The sequence below is a fragment of the Chrysemys picta genome, chromosome 5, assembly GCF_011386835.1.
Source record: "Chrysemys picta bellii isolate R12L10 chromosome 5, ASM1138683v2, whole genome shotgun sequence".
In the NCBI taxonomy this organism is placed as follows: Eukaryota; Metazoa; Chordata; order Testudines; family Emydidae; genus Chrysemys; species Chrysemys picta.
The window spans coordinates 136,130,698-136,152,812 of NC_088795.1; the positions used below are offsets into that span (position 1 = coordinate 136,130,698).

Genomic DNA, 22,115 nt, shown 5'->3' on the forward strand with positions numbered 1-22,115 from the left:
GAGAGGTCGATTTCTACCCGCCGATTCAGGCGGGTAGTGTAGACCCAGCCTAAGATACTTCAATGCTTTAGATGAGATAACGGCCATTTTCTGTGGACATGGGTTTGCTGGAGCGGTTCACAAGGTGGGATTTCAAACCCCAACAATTCATCAACTGGCATTAGAACTAGTACAGTGTGAGAAGCATCCATGTGTCTGTGTCAGTCGCTGTCATGATGTGTATGTCTTGGAGCAATCACGATCACAAAGGAGAACGTGTGATCTAGTGATTAGCGAACAGGCCAGGAAGGCAGAACCTCCGGGTTTAATTCCCATTCTCTGACCTTGAGCAAGTCACTTAACGGCTATCTGGGTCAGGTTTTGGCACCCGTTAATAATACCAATCATGTTTTATAGGGGGGTTAACACTGCTTGCTCACCTCATCAGACTGGTGTGAGGAATCAAGCTTTGTAAAGTGCTGTGAGACCTTCCGATGAAAGGCGCTAAAAGTAAAATGTGAATATAGCAGAGTGGTTGGAAAGGATATTAATACTAAAAATCTATTTCTGAACATTACTTCTACCCTCGTTGAACAACGGTTTGAGTTATGCTCGCGCTGACAGTTGGAAACAGGGGCATGTTCACATCAGGTAAACTTCAATGGAGTTGCAACCACTTACACCAGATTGGAATGTGGTCCCAAAAGGGCTACCCTCTGAAGCACGTGTGTGCATAATTCCCCATTGATGTTAATAGCGTGGATGAAAGTGTATCAACAGACTAGACCCCCAATGACAACTCAGTGTTAGTGGCTTCTAATTGCAAAAATTCTGCATGCAAATATATGGAAACAGCCATAATGATTTTTCACACACAGAAACTAGATTTTGTTAACATGCATATTAGTGCGTGCTAATTAGCTCCCTCTACTGCTCCTTCCATAAGCTTGAGGAAGGCTTATGCAACACGTGTTAAGCAGCTTATTTTGGGTTGCAGCGCGTTGGAAAGCAGAAAGAAAAAAGCCAAGTTCCTAAATGCCTCAGACCAGCCCTTTATGAGCAGCGTGGATGTTGAGCAGCCTTAGACGCTGCCTGCAGATGGTTATTAGATTGGCTGGAATTGTTGTATGCCCACTCCCATTTTCATTGCTTCATCCGCCTAGGATTGTGTATGGGGTCCGTGCCTACAATAGCTCTAGTCAAGAGGACCCTTTCCTCAACCTGCTCCCACCTCCCACCCCCAAAATAGTGAATCAGTAACTTTGGATGATTAAAGAGTCATCAAACTACCCAGAGGCGGGCCACGGCCTAGTATATTTTTTTTTAAAGTAAAAAAAAAGAAAAAAGAAATGGAAGTTTGTTTGTTTTTACCATCAGCAAAAGCGTGTTGTGAAATCAGTGGTTTGCTGGGAAGCAATAGATCTTTCTGTAACCTTGCATTTACCCTCTAGAAGATTTCTCCCTTGTGCTTGTCCCCTGTTGCCATAGAGATGGTAGGCCAGAATGGGAGATATATGGCTGCCATCTTCTGGGCAAGTGGTGGATTGCCTGGTATTTTGGAAAAGTCCAAATGTCTGCCACCTGGAGCTGTTTAACACATACATCACAGGCCCATTTCAGCTATGCCAGAAGGGACCATTAGATTATCTACGTTGACCTCCTGAATAACACAGACTATAGAATCTGATCCACTTACTCCATCCATAGCCCCTGATTTGAAACTGAACAAAGTGTACTCTTGAATATTATTAATTCAAATGAACATTATCCCACAAACATCCTTAAAAACCACCTTCGTTTGTTAAGTGCCTCCCCCACTCCCCATTCTGGCCTGCTTCTTTGTCTCCTCCCTCTGCTAGGTCTCATCTATTTAGATTAAAAACTCTTTGGGGGTAGGGACTATATGTTTGTACAGCGCCTAACACAATAGGGTCCCAATCCTGTTGGCCTCTAGCTACCACAGTATCAATGTCATATAACAACAATGTTGCGTTCCAAGCTAAGAGACATTCCAGTGCTATTATCACGTATGATTGTGTCTAACGGCACCTCCTAAAGTACATAAAGAGACAACGCGTGCCCTCAGGAACTTACAATCTAAGAGCCTGATCCTGCAAACACTTAGGCATGTGAAAAATATTCTTTACCCATTGTTGACTTCAGTGGAACTACTCGCAGGAGAATAGTTACTCAATATGCAAGCATCTGCAGGAGCGGGTCATTAATTAGACATGATGTCTAATAGCAGCTGGAAGGGAAGGGAGATATGATGCATCATCAAGATTCTGCAGCTGCCCAGGTCAGAGAGGGTTAATACAAGGGATAATGTCGTAACAGGGCCAGCCTTATGGGTGGGTGACCACCCAGCGTGTCATGGTCAGTCCCCCACCCCATACACCCAACAAGCCCAAGGCCCCATTAGTCGCCCAGCGCTGGGGAGAGGCAGGGCTGGGAGCACCCCAGCTCGGGGCTCTTACCGTGCGCTGGGCTCCAGCTGCTACTCCTGGCTGGGTAGGGGAGGGCTGTGACTTCCTCTTTCCCTGCACGGGTCACACCTGGGGCTGGGTCAGACCCACCTCTGGGAACCTCTCCCGGCTGCAGGCAGCTCTGCACCCCTCCCCAGACGCAGGGGGAGGGGTCACTGTACGGGGAGCTGCTCCCCATCTGCCCAAGGTGCCATTTTCCCTACGGCCCGGCCCTGTGTAGTAAAGGGAGGTATTCGCTCTTTTAAGTAAATGAATGGTTTAATGTCTCATCCTGACTCAAAGAATATGTACCATTTTTCTCTACAAACACACTTTTAAGTCCCATAACACTGTACCAAATAAACCTAGTGGGAGACAACAGATTCAGCATTATTAAAAAATGGCGCCGCAGTGGTCAGATCGATGGAAATCCTTCTTTCCAAACAATGAATCCCCGAAGGTACAAAATGTCCAAGGTGTTTCTCAGCAGGAACACATTGAAAACGTTGGCCGGGTCACTGGCTTCGATTCTTCTTCTCTATATTTTGCAAACAGTTTATGGAAATGACTGTATCGATTTAAGTAGGCAGCTTGTCCAATGACAAAGTTACGTATGTGGCTAACAGCATTGCAACAGAATTCTAGAAACACGGGGCAAGTTCCCCGGGCGCTATACATTGGTGCCGTTCATTGATGTCAAGAGAGCTACACTGGCTGCCTAGCACCTGAACCAAAACGGTTGCTTTCTTTGGTTTTGCTGTCCCCAACTCTCACAGAAGGAAGTAAATCTTTTCCATAGACCTTCGTTGACCAGACGCTAAATATGGATGCGAGGCTTGCGAAAATAAACGCTGCGATGGTTAAGTAGAAACTTTCTCCCAGTGACGTTGCGTAGTAGTGCTTATTTAACAAATGATTGATGCTAGGCTTCTGGATTATTGTTAAGATCCAAGAACAAAGCACCAGAACGAATGCACAAAGAACGGCTGTGAAAAGAGAGTAAAGAAAAGAAAAACAGTGACTTTATGGCTGTGATTCGCAACCGCCGATACCTGTAGCGGTGCTGCTAGTTCACCAGCCTCCCTTCCTTCCTCATGACTTTGAATCATAGAAGATTAGGGTTGGAAGAGACCTCAGGAGGTCATCTAGTCCTATCCCCTGCTCAAAGCAGGACCAACCCCAACTAAATCATCCCAGCCTGGGCTTTGTCAAGCCGGGCCTTAAAAACCTCTAAGGATGGAGATTCCACCACCTCCCTAGGTAACCCATTCCAGTGCTTCACCACCCTCCTCGTGAAATAGTGTTTCCTAATATCCAACCTAGACCTCCCCCACTGCAACTTGAGTCCATTGCTCCTGGAGGGGGAGGGATAGCTCAGTGGTTTGAGCATTGGGCTGCTAAACCCAGGGTTGTGAGTTCAATCCTTGAGGGGGCCACTTAGGGATCGGGGGCAAAATCCATACTTGGCCCTGCTAGTGAAGGCAGGGGGCTGGACTCAATGATCTTTACAAGGTCCTTTCCAGTTCTAGGAGATAGGATATCTCCATTAATTTATTTATTTGTTCTGTCATCTGCCACCACTGAGAACAGCCGAGCTGCATGCTCTTTGGAACCCCCCTTCAAGTATAATATAATAATGGAGATATCCCATCTCCTAGAACTGGAAGGGACCTTGAAAGGTCATCGAGTCCAGCCCCCTGCCTTCACTAGCAGGACCAAGTACTGATTTTTCCCCAGATCCCCAAGTGGGCCCCCTCAAGGATTGAACTCACAACCCTGGGTTTAGCAGGCCAATGCTCAAACCACTGAGCTATCCCTCCCCCCCCTGTGAAGGCCCGGTGTGCCAACTCCCAAAGCACCATCACATTGCCTGCTTCTCATTCAGTTCTATCCTCCAAAGCATCATGCGTGGAGTAGCCCAAGCTACAAGGCAGACCAGGGAGTGCACGGGTGGTTAAGGACTGTTTGGTTATGTAGCCTCTCCATCCCCCGACTCAACGCAATGCGGGGTTGGGCTAGGATTGTGATAATCCTCCATTTGAAGAGGACAGAGCTTTCCTCTTTTTCGGGAGAGGCTTAAGTGGGGTGGGCCTTGTAGGGGGCAAGGGACCTGCAGGACTGAGAGGATTTGGGAGTTGGAAGCTATGATCAGTTTGTTTCTGTTTGCAGACATGAGCCTCCCCCCATTACCCCAGCTTCAGGTTAGGATAAGAGCATGATGAGAGCCTTGTCACGTTGCTAACACATTTTATAATGCCTGGAAGGATTTTCACTCTGAAGCCATTAGGCACAAATGTGCTAGGGGACCAGATGAGCACAGCTCCTGGCTTACATAAAGGGGCTATAATGTAAAAGCAATACCAGCACAAAGATCTAGTCTTTGAGACCTTGGGGGGGAGGGGAGAAGGATTTTCAAAGGTATTTATGACCCTAAAACCGCAGTTAGGCACCTACAGTAACTCCTCACTTAAAGTCATCCCGGTTAATGGTGTTTTGTTGTTACGTTGCTGATCAATTAGGGAACATGCTCATTTAAAGTTGTGCAATGCTCCCTTCTAATGTTGTTTGGCAGCCGCCTGCTTTGTCCACTGCTTGCAGAAAGAGCAGCCCATTGCAGCTAGCTGATGGGGGCTTGGAACCAGAATGGACCAGCAGCCCCCCCATCAGCTCCCCACTCCCTTAAGTTCCCTGTGCAGCAGCTGCCCAGCAGGCTAGCAATTGCTGGGCAGTTCAGGTGTCCCTCCCCCCACTGTCACGTGCTGCTCCGGCCCTCTGCCTTGGAGCTGCTCCCTGGAGCCTCCTGCTTGCTGGAGGAGGGGGGGGAGGGAGAAAGAGGGGGGTTAGTCAGGGTGTCCCCCTCCCCCTCCCCCCCTACTCCTGCCCCCTGCTTACCCCTTCTCCATATAGAGCAGGGTGGGGACAGGACAGGGCTCAGGACTGAGCGAGCTTGGTGGCCGCAGCTGCTGTCTCAACTTTCTGGTTTTTTTTTAAAGGCAATATACTTACAGTGGGACAGCGTACTTAAAGGGGCAATGCGCATCTCTCTCTCTCCCACACACAGGGTGTGTGTGTCTCTGTCTGCCATGCTGTCTCCCCTCCCTCCATTCCTGCTGCCTTGTAGAGTGTGAGGCTACATTAACAACAATGTGTTAAGCCTTGAGGGCTCAGCCAAGTACTAGTTCATCATTTAGCAGCAAGGCATTCTCTGGGAAATATCCCACCCTCTGACTTCACCACCTCAACCAAGCTTCACAATCATCATTGCTGTGTACATTAAATTGTTTAAAACTTATACTGTGTGTGTATGATATCTCTCTCTATATATATAAAATATAGTTTTTTGTCGGGTGAAAAAAATGGCCCTGGAACCTAACCCCCCCTCCCCTTTCCCCCTAAGAATTAATGTAATTGGATTTGCTTAACATCGTTTCGCTTAAAGTCGCATTTTTCAGGAGCATAACTACAACGTTAAGCGAGGAGTTACTGTATACTTTTTTAGGAAAAGAATGTTATGCACCACCCAGTCTCCCGCCAGACAGGTGGGAGAGACAAAGAGAACAAACCCTGAACTGCACCCTCATAGCTATTAACAGGCAACAATTCAAAGGAACAGGCAGAACTAGGACCGTGTGTGTTGTGGTGAAGGCGATCACAGCTCCTGGTTACTGGGTCCTTTCAGTGAGTCATTGACCAGACAATGGGGGTCAGCAGACTGCCACTTCCCCTGCCCTGGAGCACTCCCTAGTTGCTCTCCTATGAAAAGACCGTATTCTAGATCAATTTCTTCACCAAGAGTTTCAGAGTAACAGCCGTGTTAGTCTGTATCCGCAAAAAGAAGAACAGGAGTACTTGTGGCACCTTAGAGACTAACAAATTTATTAGAGCATAAGCTTTCGTGGACTACAGCCCACTTCTTCGGATGCATATAGAATGGAACATATATTGAGGAGATGTTAAGCAAATCCAATTACATTAATTCTTAGGGGGAAAGGGGGAGGGGGGGTTAGGTTCCAGGGCCATTTTTTTCACCAGACAAAAACTATATTTTATATATAGAGAGATAGATATCATACACACACAGTATAAGTTTTAAACAATTTAATGTACACAGCAATGATGATTGTGAAGCTTGGTTGAGGTGGTGAAGTCAGAGGGTGGGATATTTCCCAGGGAATGCCTTGCTGCTAAATGATGAACTAGTACTTGGCTGAGCCCTCAAGGCTTAACACATTGTTGTTAATGTAGCCTCACACTCTACAAGGCAGCAGGAATGGAGGGAGGGGAGACAGCATGGCAGACAGAGACACACACACCCTGTGTGTGGGAGAGAGAGAGATGCGCATTGCCCCTTTAAGTACGCTGTCCCACTGTAAGTATATTGCCTTTAAAAAAAAATCAGAAAGTTGAGACAGCAGCTGCGGCCATATACATCTCCTCAATATATGTTCCATTCTATATGCATCCGAAGAAGTGGGCTGTAGTCCACGAAAGCTTATGCTCTAATAAATTTGTTAGTCTCTAAGGTGCCACAAGTACTCCTGTTCTTCTTTTCACCAAGAGTGTGACCCAGAAATGCAGCTTCAGGGGAGTCTACAAAACTGCCCACTTCCTCTTTGTTCTGGGTGCTGTAGACAGCGAGGGTGACCAGATAGCAAGTGTAAAAAATCAGGACGGGGTGGAGGGTAATAGGCGCCTATAGAAGAAAAAGCCCCCAAAATAGGGACTATCCCTATAAAATCGGGACATCTGGTCACCCTATGGATGGCACATGTATCAACATGAGGCCCGGAGGACAGCAAGCTGTTGATGTGATGGCCGTCTGTAATGTAAGGATGTGCTCTCCAGATGCCCTGTTTAAAAATATTCTGTAGATAACTATCCAAAAAACATTGCTATGATTTATTATTATTAATAAACACAAATCCGCCTATTTCATCAACCAAACTGTGTCCAACGCCGGCTGTCTAGGTACTTATATGATCCCCATTGATAGTGTGTCAGAGTGCCTCACATGCAGGTTTGATGGAAAACATTTGGACAAGAGAGTTTCATCAAAATTGAAATTTTCTGCTGGAAATGATCCATTTCACCAAAAATGTCTGTCAGGGAAAGTCAAAATGAAATGTTTCACTTCAGGTTGAGTCAATGTTAATTTCTGCATGAGGTGTTATAGCTGTGTTGGTCCCAATTGCTGGGTCTGCCTGGGCCACTATGGTGCCTCATGAGTCTTGGAGTTTTGAGTCCCTAATGCCTCCATTCTCCCCTATGGGCCTTGCTCCCGGCCTGGACTACATTTCCCATGATGCACTGAGGTCTCTGGCTGTGGCTGAGACCCCCGGTGCATTGTAAGAGTACCATGATACACGGTAGTGACTCATCCACAGGTAGAAACCATGAGGCATCATGAGAGATGTCCTCAGGCCAGACAGCAGGGCCAATAAGGGGAAATGGGGGCATGAGGAACCTGGAACTCCAATGGGGCAGCCACAGAGAGTCAGCCTGACCTGAAACAAAACATTTCATACTGCAGGTCAGAAATTCTATTTTTTTTTTTAATCAGCTCTGGTCACAAACTTTAATGAGTTTATCCTCATTAAACCACTGTGAGGTAGGGAAGAGCAAAGGACAATTACGGGACGTGCCTAAATTTGTACAATAATCCTGGGAACTGAACCTCAACTCCGAGTCTCAAACAAGTACCTTCACCACAAGACCAGCCCTTCTTCTCCCGACGAAAGAATCTAACAGGATATCCATGGAAGCATTAATTTCATTTAATAGAAATCTCTCATACACTTGCAACGACCTGGAACCCATCTTGCCTAGGGGTGTTTTAAGAAATGAGACACAGCCTTCTACAAAACACACCTCTATTTACACTCCAGCTTTTGCAGTACCCGGCCTCTCTTTACAACGGTGTTAGCTCCTGCCCCGATACTGTGCCAATTACATGGTCAACAAAAGGATTCTTTTCTTTCTGTTGAAGGGCTACATTCTGCAATCAGTTTCTGCTTAAGAGCAGTTTTCTTAAAAGGGCACGGTCAAAACAAAAACATCCCCATAAGCTGTTAAAACTGAAAATGTACAATGGCTGATTTATAGATGCATCGATTTTAAGGCCATCAGGGACCATTGTGATCAGCTCGTGGCTTTTCATGCTGGCTGTTTACTTATTGCATTTGATTCCCCTGGGACAATGACTTTTTAATATGAATGTTTTTATAGAAATCCACGAGAAGCAGCATTCCAAAACAATACCAGAACCAGCGCAACTCAACTGGCCCAGGAGTGAGCAACCTGTGTGTGTTACCGGGCTGGGAAATTTCACTTTTGAATCTAGTTGCGTTCACCTTCTGGTTCTCCTGCACTAGCCCAATGCTGCTGCTGTTTAGGATTTCAAGCCTGCTGAGGAAAACTTACAGGTACTCAAAATGAATGAACACTTTTTAAAAACTCAAACAGGAAAACTCTTCTATTCAGATTAAGTTTTACAAAAACCCAATATACTTTTTTAAGACAGAACATTTGGTGGTTTAAATTAAGTTGAAAAATACCTCTTTAATGTAGGTTACAAAAATCTGTTCAACAAACAAAGTTACCTGACAAAATATGTAGGGCTGTTGCAATGATCAGACGTGCCACTCCTAGCTTCTTTATCTCTATGAAGTCAAGGAGGAAAGCAATGAAGCCCGCCAACACACTCAGGAAAGAAATTCCCATCATCAAATCTACGAAGACCCATTGATCCGAAGACAGGATAACAATTTCTTCAATCAAAACAAAAAAAGCAGAATGAATGCAGGACAACGTGAAATTCAATTGAATGAATAAGTACAAGACAACAGTGGCTGAATTCTCTTAATAACTCTTTCCCTGTATCCCGGGCCCTTTCCACATGCTGTGCTGCCATTGGCCATCAACATGTTGTTGAAACTAATGAACTTCTATAGCCTGTGGATTCAGGCTGACGACACCATACATTGAGCACGTAGATCTGCGGCAGGATGCACCTAGAACATTCAGTGACAAACTCATTATCTCTTTGTTGTATCCATCTCTTGCCTTGTATTTAGATTGTAACCTCTTCAGAGCAGGGGCCATCTCTTTTTTTATATGTACAGTTGTAGCGGGGTGGACACCCGCTCCTGCCCTGAGGGGCTTGGAACAGCCCTGGGAGAAGGCTGGGGCAGGGAAGGCTGATCTGATCTGGGGGCAGTTGCTGCACCTGGGCCACGCCCCAATCTGAGCCCAGCTGGCCTGTATAAAGAGGCTGGGAGCCAGACGCTCAGAAGTCTCTCTCTGCCTTCAGAGGGAGAAGGGCCTGGCTGTAGGGAGCAGAGACAGGGTACCTGAGTGGAGCAGGGCTGGGGAAAGGCTGGGGAGCTCCAGCCTGGAAAGCCCCAGGCTGCAGCCTAGGAGAAGGCCAAGGGATACTGGGGGTTGCAGAGGGCAGCCCACGGCTAGACTGAGGCAGCAGGTCCAAACCCACCCTTGCCTGTGATGAGTGGCCTATACTGCAGTCTGCCCCAGGGAGTGGGGGCTAATTGGTGACTGGCAGTGGTCTTACACTGAGGCGAGATGGGGTTAGTGGGTAGGGGTTCCCCTGGGAGGGGAGACCTAGCATGTGTGGGTACTGCCAGGGGGCAGCACCCAGAGCAAGGGGCACCGGGGTCCTGGGAGGGACACGGGAGCCAGAAATAGAGGACAGGGTGGATCACTGGCCTGCAGAGGGCGCTTTGGAGGCTGGATTGAGCTGATTCCCCAGGCGACCAGCAGGAGGTGCCGCAGGGGTGAGTCCGCACCCTTACAACAGTACAATGGAGTTCTGGCCTCTCTGCACTATCATGATGCAAGTAACATGAATAAGAGAGAGCGTTGAGTCCTGACACTTCTATCTTCAGAATCCCTCCAGGCTAGAAAGAATATCCTTCCCCGATCCAGAGAAGGAAGACAGTCCTCCTGTTGCATCCCATCTAAGCAGATGCCATAAGCATGGGTGCTAAAACTGTTCAGCCTGGTGAGCAGAGTGAATAAGAAAGCCACAGTGGAAAGCCTGGTAACCCAAGTTATTCAAACTGGCTCTGCATTTTAAACTCTCTAGCCCACTAAAGCTACATGGTTAAAGAGAACAACTCGCCAAGGCCCTGATTCAGCAAAGAACTTAAAGCATGTTCTCAAGTCCATCCCTCTTTAGCAAAACACTTAAGTCCATGCTTAAGTCCCATTGAATAACAATAAATAATGCCTAGCTCTTTTATAGCATTTCTCGGCAACAGACCTTAAAGTACTTTACAAAGGAGATAACTATCATCCCATTTTACAAATGGGGAAACTGAGGCAGGGAGCAACAATGTTATTTGCCTGAGGTCACCCAGCTGGCCTGTGGCAATGCCAAGAAATCAATAGGAAATCAGATTTGTGGTGGTGAGGCGAATTTGGTGCTCTGTGAATAGTTCAATTGTGCTTGTGTTTATGATTTATGGCTGGGACCCTAGAGCCTGGGATAGACACTCCAGATTTCCATTGATCTAAAGCCAATGGAAAGACTTCAAAGGGGGCTTAACAGACCTTAAAAAAGAAAGGATAGAAATATAAAGTTACAAAACCCTGGATTCTCCGGGAAGAATGGGAGATGATCAATTGCACCTTGTATCCGTAGAGACCAGCCAAAAGGCCACCAGATTCTGTAAATTTGAGAGCAGCACTCCGAGAGCGTCAATATGGATGCAAGAAAAGATCTGTAAGAGTTGTTCTGTTAGAAGAACAAGTGGGTGAGTATCGTATCAAAGAATACACACTTATTGGGTTGCTAACACATTTGAAACAACTGCCCTAGTTTTCATTCTTAAGTGATCCAACACACCTTGCTAGATATTAACATGAGCTTGGCCTGTGTGCCACATAGAGGGGATAAAATGTTGTCAGAGCCACTGTTACAAGACGGTGGGTCCTGATTTCAGCTCTGAAAACTTGCATTCAGATCCTGTTTTATGAAGACACAAATGAAAATGTACTTGGTACTTTTAGACACACAGGGGCTTGGGCATTGATTGGCGGAGCTGTGTGAGTATGACACATTCACCACAGAGACAGAGGCACAGAGAAGACAACAAGGAACACACACACACACACACACACACACACCATAGAACCATAGGACTGGAAGGGACTCGAGAGGTCATCTAATCCAGTCCCCTGGACTCAAGGCAGGATTAAGTATTATCTAGACCATCCCTGACAGGTGTTTGTATAACCTGCTCTTAAAAATCTCCAATGATGGAGATTCCACGACCTCCCTGGGCAATTTATTCCAGTGCTTAGCCACCCTGACAGTTAGGAAGTTTTTCTTAGTGTCCAACCTAAACCACCCTTGCTGCAATTTAAGCCCCTTGTTTCTTGTCCTATCCTCAGAGGTTAAGGAGACAATTTTTCTCCCTCCTCCTTTTAACAATCTTTCATGTACTTGAAAACCTATGTTCTATGATAAATGAAGGGGCTGGGGGTATCTACCTTTTATGGACACCCAGCTAGCCAGTTAACTACAAAATCCCTTTTAGTAGCTGTTCTCTACTTGCTGTAAAGGGTTAAAAAGTCTGACTGCATGCATAGGTAAAAGGAAGTGAGTGGGCACCTGGCCAGGAGAGCCAATGGGAAGGCTAGAACTTTTAAAAATTGAAACAAGACTCCCCTTTTGTCTGTCTGTTGCTCTCCGGAGAGGAGAGACAGAGCAGCAATGCTGTAAGAAGCTTTGAGCCAGGTATGAAAAATCAGCAGATCATACCTAGAAACTACTCATTTGAAACCCCAGATATGTAAGTAGATCAGGAAATGTCTAGAAAGACATGATTATGTTTATCTCTTATTTCTTTATGGCTTGTGGACTCCTCTGAGCTAACCCTAGATACTTTTGTTTTGCTTGTAACCTTTAAGCTGGACCTCAAGAAAGTTATTTTGATGCTTAATCCTTATAAGGGGTTCTTTTTAAAATCTAGCAATAGTCTGAGTTTTTAGATGTATTTCCTTTCTTTTTGTTTTTAATAAAATTTACCTTTTTTAAGAACAGGATTGGATTTTTGGTGTCCTAAGAGGTTTGTACACATGTTGTTTAATTAGCTGGTGGCAACAGCTGATTTCCTTTGTTTTCCTTTCTCAGCTTGTCCCTGGAGGGGGGATGAAAGGGCATGAGGGTACCCCACAGGAAGGAATTCCTAAGTGTGCCTTCTTGGTTTCTAAAAGAGTTTTTTTGCACTTGTGTGGTGGCAGCATCTACCCATCCAACGTCAGAGAAAAGCTCTAACCTTGGGAGTTTAATATAAGCCTGGAGTGGCCAGTATTAATTTTTAAAGTTGCGGGCCCCCACCTTCTGCACTCAAAGTGTCAGAATGGGGAATCAGCCTTGACATGTCCCCTCTCAGTCTTCTCTTCTGCAGACTAAACAAACCCATTTTTTTTTTCAATCTTCCCTCACAGGTCATGTTTTCTAGACGTTTAATCATTTTTGTTGCTCTTCTCTGGACTTTCTCCAATTTACCCATATCTTTCCTGAAATGTAGCACAACACTCCAGCTGAGGCCTAATCAGCACGGAGTGGAGCAGAAGAATTACTTCTCATGTCTTGCTTACAACACTCCTGCTAATACATCCCAGAATGATGTTCGCTTTTTTTACAACAGCGTTACACTGTTGACTCATATTTAGCTTGTGATCCACTATGACCCCCAGATCCCTTTCCGCAGTACTCCTTCCTAGGCCGTCATTTCCCATTTTGTATGTGCGCAACAAATTGTTCCTTCCTAGGTGGAGTACTTTGCATTTGTCCTTATTATATGGAGATATACCTATCTCATAGAGCTGGAAGGGACCCTTCACTAGCAGAACCAAGTACTAATTTTGCCCCAGATCCCTAAGTGGCCCCCACAAGGATTGAACTCACAACCCTGGGTTTAGCAGGCCAATGCTCAAACCACTGAGCTATCCCCCTCCAATCCTAATGACGTCAGACTATTTCTCCAGTTTGTCCAGATCATTGTCCAGCATGACCCTGACAAACAGCTAAGATAGCTTTTGGGATAAGTGCAGGCTTGAGAGGAACTTGGAATTGTGAGCAAAGACACTGTCCCCTGTGTTTGATTCCTGCTGCATTCATTGAAACACAACTTGGCACATTCTTTGTAAATGAACAGGTCTGCATCAAATAAATTATCTATTATCAATTTCTCCTCCTACAGAAACAACCCTCAGAATCCTGAATATTGGCTAGCCATTTAGTGCGGCCAGCAGATGTTTAATATTCACGGCTACTTTCCAGGTATGTTTCTCTACAAGAGATTAGACACAATAGACTTTGGCAGGAACTTTTGGGTCTCAGTAGGTATATCAGCTACAAATAATGTTGCTGTGGAGACTTTCTATAGAAATGATTTTTTTACCAGTCTACAGTTTGGTTGTCTGTAGGATCTTGTCTAGGATCAGTCTAGAAAAGCATGCCAATGTGATAGAGGCCTTCAGTGTATCAGCAGAGGCCTCACAGCCTACTGGTGCAGTTATTAACAACATGGGTGGGGTACTTTGTTTAGTTTGTCACCAGGAAGATTTTTTTTAAAGGTCCTATTTCATAAATTACACATTCAGCTTCCTGACCTTACTGGGAAACTCTCATTCTGACTGGTCAGCCCCCTCTAGCACAGGGGAATGGGAATACAATTCTCTTTCCTTTCCAGGATGATGGGAATCACTTTTCTTTCGGTTGTTTTGGAGACATTTGGCTCGTTTTAAAAGTAATAATTCATAGAATCATATCATAGAATATCAGGGTTGGAAGGGACCTCAGGAGGTCATCTAGTCCAACCCCCTGCTCAAAGCAGTACCAATCCCCAACTAAATCATCTCAACTTTGCCAAGCCTGACCTTAAAAACCTCTAAGGAAGGAGATTCCACCACCTCCCTAGGTAACCCATTCCAGTGATTCATCACCCTCCTAGTGAAAAAGTTTTATCCTAATATCCAACCTAAACCTCTCCTACTGCAACTTGAGACCATTACTGCTTGTTCTGTCAGCTGCCACCACTGGGAACAGTCTAGATCCATCCTCTTTGAAACCCCCTTTCAGGTAGTTGAAAGCAGCTATCAAATCCCTCCTCATTCTTCTCTTCTGCAGACTAAACAATCCCAGTTCCCTCAGCCTCTCCTCATAAGTCATGTGCTCCAGGCCCCTAATCATTTTTGTTGACCTCCGCTGGACTTGTTCCATTTTTTCCACATTACTCCAGATGAGGCCTCACCAATGTCGAATAGAGGGGAATGATCACATCCCTCAATCTGCTGGCAATGCCCCTACTTATACAATTGTCAAATCCAGGGTTCTCCCTCCATCTCTCACCCCAGAATCAGGTTATTCTTCCAAGAAAAGCCTTTCCCAGGGTGAAACGTGATATGGTAGTGTATGACAGAGCTCAGGCAGGTGGGAGGAGGAGTTTACGTGGCAGATGGCTTTTGGAACACCTTCCTCAGAAGTCGAAATCTAAGGGGGAAGTACAGCCTTGTAGAAAGGTTCCTTGTTTGTGCTTTTATAGCAAGAACAGGAACCACATACTAATCACACCGTGATTCCTAGACTCACAAGTAGCCCCTTTGTCTCTTCAAGTGGTTCTCTCACATGTACCTTTACAGCAGTAAGAAGAACAGGAGTACTTGTGGCACCTTAGAGACTAACAAATTTATTAGAGCATAAGCTTTCGTGGACTACAGCCCACTTCTTCGGATGCATATAGAGTGGAATAAATATTGAGGAGATATATATACACACACATACAGAGAGCATGAACAGGTGGGAGTTGTCTTACCAACTCTGAGAGGCCAATTAAGTAAGAGAAAAAAAACTTTTGAAGTGATAATCAAGATAGCCCAGTACAGACAGTTTGATAAGAAGTGAGAGAATACTTACAAGGGGAGATAGATTCAATGTTTGTAATGGCTCAGCCATTCCCAGTCCTTATTCAATCCTGAGTTGATTGTGTCTAGTTTGCATATCAATTCCAGCTCAGCAGTCTCTCGTTGGAGTCTGTTTTTGAAGTTTTTCTGTTGTAAGATAGCCACCCGCAGGTCTGTCATTGAATGGCCAGACAGGTTAGTGTTCTCCCACTGGTTTTTGAGTATTATGATTCCTGATGTCAGATTTGTGTCCATTAATTCTTTTGCGTAGAGACTGTCCAGTTTGGCCAATGTACATGGCAGAGGGGCATTGCTGGCACATGATGGCATATATCACATTGGTAGATGTGCAGGTGAACGAGCCCCTGATGGTATGGCTGATGTGATTAGGTCCTATAATAATGTCACTTGAATAGATATGTGGACAGAGTTGGCATCTGGCTTTGTTACAAGGATAGGTTCCTGGGTCAGTGGTTTTGTTCAGTGATGTGTGGTTGCTAGTGAGTATTTGCTTTAGGTTGGGGGGGTTGTCTGTAAGCGAGGACAGGTCTGTCTCCCAAGATCTGTGAGAGTAAAGGATCATCTTTCAGGATAGGTTGTAGATCTCTGATGATGCGCTGGAGAGGTTTTAGTTGGGGGCTGAAGGTGACAGCTAGTGGTGGTCTGTTATTTTCTTTGTTGGGCCTGTCTTGTAGGAGGTGACTTCTGGATACTCGTCTGGCTCTGTCAATCTGTTTTTTCTTTACAGCAGTGGTTCTCAACCCATTTACCATTGAGGGCTGCATATGCAGCCCACAATGTATTATGTGGGCGAATCCAGTACTATCTGTATGGCCCTGAGGATGTCACATGGACTGCAGCTCTGTGCTGATCGAGCCACAGGTTGAGAACCACTGCTTTGCAGTATATAGGAAAACTCCTGTGAGTCTGGACTTCTCAGATCTAACAGGTTCCTTAAAAATAAGCAGGGACTTTGCCATAACACGCCAGAGACAGGAATTGTTTGTCTTCTGAAGACTTGAGGGGACTGAATCTAACCGTGTCTCTCAGAGGCTGATTTTTCCTTTGACAGTTTGCCACTGAGACTTTAGACCCTTTCCTCCTCTGGGTTGGAGGCAGAACTTTGCCCTTCCCTGTTTGATTTGATCTGATTTTCTTTGGCTCACCATCAGGATAAAGTTCCAAATTGTACAGAATCCCAAGGACACCTTCCTGGATGTCAAACACCGAGGCCACTTTAGCAGTGTGCCACGCTCCATCCTGATAGGCCTAAGGTGGCAGATTTGGCCAGGCCGTCCCTTTGTCAGGATGGAGGGGCAGCCAAGCCAAATCGGAGTGGTGCTGCAACGCTGCACATCAGGTCACAATGCCACGCACTCAAATTTGGCCCAGCCATATGTAGTCAAATTATATGGTGTCAAATTATAGCAGAGAGTGAAAATGCCCAGAGAAAAGCAATAAAGAGGAAAGGAAAGTCCCATCACTTGGAACAATTACACACTGGATAAAGCACTAGAAAACATAATACTGGGAAGAATCCACCACTCTAGCAAAGGGGAATACCTGGTGTAGGGGACCTAGCAGAAAATTAATGTTGATGATTGAGACTTACATAAGACAAGTCATTTATGTATAGGCCTTATTAGCTTGCAGAGTGCTTATTATTATTAGCAACTTGTAGCATCCAGGTCCTATTTATAGGTTAAAAACCCACTAAAATTAAGCTACTCACAGGTAGCAGCATTAATCAAATTCATTGCTGCTAGTGCCACCAAATAGATCAGAAAACTAGAATGATTTAGCCTGGAAAAGAGAGGAGTTGAGAAGACTTGATGGAAGACCAGAAATTAAAGATTGAAGAGAACAGTGAGATAACTGATCATTTCTTTCTTTTTGACAGTGTCACACAACACAAGAACTCATGTAGATTCATGGTAAGTATATTAGAGGAAAAAAACACAAAGAAATATTTCTGCCCATATTGTGTGCAGCGTTCACCACCACAGGCAGTCACAGAAGCACAGTACCACAAAACTAGACAGGTGCATAATCACAGAAATAATTGAAATGCAGGGCTGGAAGGGACCTCAGTAGGTCATCCAGTACAGTCCTCTGCATTCAAGGCAGGACTACATAATAATTATCAGACCATCCCTGACATGTTTGTCTAACCTGTTCTTAAAATCCTCTAATGATGGAGATTCCACAACCTCCCTAGGCAATTTATTCCAGTGCTTACTCACCCTGACAGTTAGGAAGTTTTCCCTAATGTCCAACCTAAACCTCCCTTGCTGCAATATAAGTTCATTGCTTCTTGTCCTAGGCACAAAGAACAATTTTTCACCTTCCTCCTTCTAACAACCTTTAATGTACTGGAAAACTGGTATGTCTCCCCTCAGCCTTCTCTTCTCCAGACTAAACAAACCCAATTTTTTTTCAATCTTTCCTCAGAGGTCATGTTTTCTAGACCTTTAATCATTTTTGTTGTTTTCCTCGGGACTTTCTCCAATTTGTCCACATCTTTCCTGAAATGTGGCGTGCAGAACTCCATTCATAGAATCACAGAAGATTAGGGTTGGAAGAGACCTCAGGAGGTCATCTAATCCAACCCCCTGATCAAAGCAGGATCAACCCCAACTAAATCATCCCAGCCAGGGCTTTGTCAAGCTGGGCCTTAAAAACCTCTAAGGAAGGAGATTCCACCACCTCCCTAGGTAACGCATTCCAGTGCTTCACCACCCTCCTGGTGAAATAGGATTTCCTAATATCCAACCTAGACCTCCCCAACTGCAACTTGAAACCACTGCTTCTTGTTCGGTCATCTGCCCTCACCGAGAGCAGCCTAGCTCCATTCTCTTTGGAACCCCCCCATTCAGGTAGTTGAAGGCTACTATTAAATCCCCCTCACTCTTCTTTTCTGCAGACTAAATAAACCCAGTACCCTCTCCTCATAAATCATGTTCCCCAGACCCCTAATCATTTTAGTTGCCCTCCACTGGACTCTATCCACATCCTTTCTGTAGTGGGGGGCCCAAAATTGGATGCAATACTCCAGATGGCCTCTGGCCTCACCACTGCTGAATAGAGGGGAATAATCATTTCCCTCGATCTGCTGCAATGCTCCTACTAATGCAGCTTAATATGCCGTTAGCCTTCTTGGCAACAAGGGCACACTGTTGACTCATACCCAGCTTCTCATCCACTGTAATCCCCAGGTCCTTTTCTGCAGAACTGCCGTTTAGCCAGTTGGTCCCCAGCCTGTAGCAGTGCATGGGATTCTTCCATCCTAAGTGCAGAACTCTGCACTTGTCCTTGTTGAACCTCATCAGATTTCTTTTGGCTCAATCCTCCAATTTGTATAGGTCACTCTGGGCCCTATCCCTACCTATCTCTCTCCCCAGCTTAGTGTTATCAGTGAACTTGCTGAGGGTGCAATCCATCCCATAATCCAGATCATTAATGAAGATGTTGAACAAAACTGGCACCCGGACCGACCCCTGGGGCACTCTGCTTGATACCTGCTGCCAACTAGACATCGAGCCGTTGATCACTACCTGTTGAGCCTGACAATCTAGCCAGCTTCCTAGCCACCTTATAGTCCATTCATCCAATCTATACTTCTTTAACTTGCTGGCAAGAATACTGTGGGAGACCATATCGAAACCTAACCCAAACACCTCCCGGGTGTGGTGTTCTGTTCCATCTAGTGGCACCGAGACCACTTGAAGAGAGCGATTAGGGAGCCTGCTCTACAACCTTAGCTAATAGCTATATGGCTTGAGGCTTATGCACTAAGCTCCAGAAGTCCCAGGTTTGATCCCTCCCAATGATGACCGGGGTCTGTCAGTATTACAAAAAGCTTTGCTAAAGTCAAGATATATCACGTCCACCGCTTTCCCCATATCCACAGAGCCAGTTATCTCATCATAGAACGCAATCAGGTTGGTCAGGCATGACTTGCCCTTGGTGAAGGTGTTCCTGATCACCTTCCTCTCCTCCAAGTGCTTCAAAATGGATTCCTTGAGGACCTGATCCATGATTTTTCTGGGGCAAGAGGTGAGGCTGACCGGTCTGTAGTTCCCCGGATTCTCCTTCTTCCCTTTTTTAAAGATGGGCACTATATTTACCTTTTTCCAGTTGTCTAGGACCTCCCTCAATTGCCATGAGTTTTCAAAGGTAATTGCCGTTTGAGGCCTTATCCGAACAGACCAGAGTATTTAATCCTGCTGAGGCAAGATTAAATATATCTAGATCATCCCTGACAAGTGTTTGTCTAACTTCAAAACCTCCAATCACCAGGATTTCAGATCCACAGTCAGCAGCAGCCTGTTCCAGTGCTTACTGATCCTAATAGTTGAAAGTTTTTCCTAATATCTAATCTAAATATCCCTTTCTGCAAACCACGTTGATTGCTTATTGTCTTACCCTCAGTGGACATGGAGAACAGTTGATCAATGTCTTTTTTTTTTTTTTTTTTTTAACAACCTTTCACATATTTGCAGACTGTTTTCGTCTTCCACGACACCTTCTCTTCTGTACACTAAACTAAACATGCCCAATTCTTTCAGCCTTTCCTCATCGGTTTCTAAATCTCTTCTTTTTGTTGCTCTCCTCTGAAATCTCACCAATTTGTTCAGTCTTCCAGCTGAGGCCTCCCCAGTGCAGGCAAGAGCAGAACAATTACCTCCCTTGTCTTACATACACAGTCCTGTTAATATATCCTAAAATGACATTTGCCTTCTTCACAACAGCATTATACTGTTGGCTTATATTCAATTTGTGATCCACTATAGCCACTCTGATACTTTTCTGCAATACTGCTTCAAAGATCGTTACTCCCCACTTTGTATTTGTGCATTTGCTTTTTCCTTCCTATATGTAGTATTTTGCACTTGTTTTTACTGAATTTCATCTTACTGATTTCAGACCAATTATCCAATTTATCAAGATCATTCTGAATTCCAATCCTGTCCTCCAAACTGCTTGCCAGTGTGGGGTCATCTGCAGTTTTTATAAACATTCTCCACTCTATCATCCATGTTGTTTGTGAAAATATTGACTAGTACTGGACCCTGGACAGACCCCTGTAGGACCCCTATGTGATATGCCCTCTCAGTTTCACAGAAAACCATTCATATTCTGAATACGGTCTTCAAACCAGTTGTGCACCCAACTTATAGTAATTTCATCTCGACCGTATTTCCCTACTTTTCTTATGAAAATGTTGGGCTGTATCAAAAGCCTTATTACAGTCCAGATGTATCATCTCTATTGATTTCCCTCTCCCCTGCAGGCTAGGTTCCCTGTCAAAGAAGGAAATGAGATTGGTTTGGCATGATTTGTTCTTGGCAAATCCATATTGGCTGTTACTCATTCTTCTGATGCATTGGGCACCGCATGACATGGATCCAATCTGGCAAATACTCTACCCCTTAATAGGGCAGCCATCTCAAAAGAGGTTAAGTACCTGCACCTTCTGGAAACTCGAGGAAAGGACCAGCTGAAAGGACAGAGACCATCTCCGAACAAACTCACCCAAGAGAGCCAGGTTAGCCCCTGCCCAGACCACACTCCCCCCCTCCCCAAGACTATGGTTCACCCTTCGGCAGCCACAAACAACTCACTGGAGACAGCCAGGCTCCCTCACTGCCCCTCCCCCTCCCAACTGTGAAATCCAGCCTCCTCCTGGGATCACCAAAGAGGGGGTCCCTCCTCCCCGCCCGCATATGATCCTCTGTGCCAGACCCCTCCCCTGCCCGACCTCTGCCCCCTCCCAGCCACCAGGCCTCTCTTTTTTCCTTCTCTCCAGGGTTGCCTACCTCTTACCCTTTAACCTCCTCCCCCATATCCCTCCTTCCCACCTGAGGGTGGGTCCTGTGCACCCTTGAACCCCTCTCCCTAGAGCTGTCTCACCTGTGCTCTGCGTTTCGTTCAGCCACTGCTGGGACTGCAGGCGGGTGGGCACCCCGAAGACGTAGATGACGGCCCAGTACTCCGACCTATGCAGCAGATGAAGGGGCACGTTGGTCTCCAGCGTGATCCAGGCCAGGTTGGAGATGGCGATGCTCAGGGCTGCCACACCCAGGCACTGGCACGTGGCTGCGGCCAGGCTCTGCTGCGTGGCCCTCGACAGCTGCCACAGCTCCTCGTGGATGGAGCGGGGTGGCAAGTGGGCGACTAGGGCCAACAGTCCTGAGTTGTCGCTAACGGCCGACGAATCCCCCTTCATCGCCACCCACTGCCAGGGGGAGCCGGTCCCCGGCTGGTTTACAAAGCGAGGCTGGCTACATTCTGCCCCCAACCGATTGCATCAGTCCCTTCCGCAGCAGGCCACGCCCCTTCCACCCACCAATGGCGGAGGCTGCCGTGGCTTTAGCACCGCCCCTCGCAGCCGCAGCCCCGCCCTCTGGGCCTGCTAACACCAATCACAGGCTGCCCCCTCCCCAGTCCTTATAGCGACCATTACCAGCCAGTCCCGCGGGCCTGGGCCCTGCCCGCTCCTTGTTAATTATTTCACAGCAGTAGGGTGGTCAGATAGCAAGTGGGGAAAATTGGGATGGGGTGGGGGGCAATAGGAGCCCATATTAAAAAAAAAAAGCTCCAAATATCAGGACTGTCCCTATAAAATCGGGACATCTGGTCACCCTTCACAGCAGTGCCCCAGCCAGGCTGGAGGCCACTGGGTGCTAGGTGCTGTACAGACACATGGCAAAAGACAGTCCCAGCCCGCAAGAGCTTACC

At 46.0% G+C, this 22,115-nt stretch overlaps 1 protein-coding gene across 3 annotated transcripts; it reads right to left on the reverse strand.

Moving 5' to 3' along the window:
- Window positions 1–2,704: 2,704 nt before the first annotated feature.
- Window positions 2,705–21,754, reverse strand: LOC122174210 (uncharacterized). 3 transcript variants are annotated; one of them, XR_010601960.1, is made up of 5 exons: window positions 21,288–21,754; window positions 11,308–11,427; window positions 11,091–11,196; window positions 9,044–9,211; window positions 2,705–3,430 (listed from the first exon to the last, which is right to left on the reverse strand). XR_010601960.1 is itself a non-coding variant. In XM_065598363.1 (3 exons), exons 1-3 carry the CDS (start codon window positions 21,601–21,603, stop codon window positions 3,150–3,152), a joined length of 765 nt encoding a protein of 254 aa, XP_065454435.1. In that variant the 5' UTR covers window positions 21,604–21,754; the 3' UTR covers window positions 2,705–3,149. The 3 variants fall into 3 exon arrangements, 2 of the variants coding, with proteins under 2 accessions (XP_065454435.1, XP_065454436.1); XM_065598363.1 differs by lacking the exons at window positions 11,091–11,196; window positions 11,308–11,427; XM_065598364.1 differs by lacking the exons at window positions 2,705–3,430; window positions 9,044–9,211; window positions 11,091–11,196 and having other exon boundaries at window positions 11,260–11,427.
- Window positions 21,755–22,115: the final 361 nt, after the last annotated feature.

What these genes read in the sequence shown, in the direction of transcription:
- LOC122174210 (XM_065598363.1), bottom strand. Translation starts at nt 21,603, where the DNA reads ATGAAGGGGGATTCGTCGGCCGTTAGCGACAACTCAGGACTGTTGGCC. An exon ending in GAACGAAACGCAGAGCACAG is followed by an intron (nt 9,212 to 21,287) that starts GTGAGACAGCTC and finishes TTTTGATTGAAG; the next exon opens with AAATTGTTATCCTGTCTTCG. An exon ending in AGCCCTACATATTTTGTCAG is followed by an intron (nt 3,431 to 9,043) that starts GTAACTTTGTTT and finishes CTCTTTTCACAG; the next exon opens with CCGTTCTTTGTGCATTCGTT.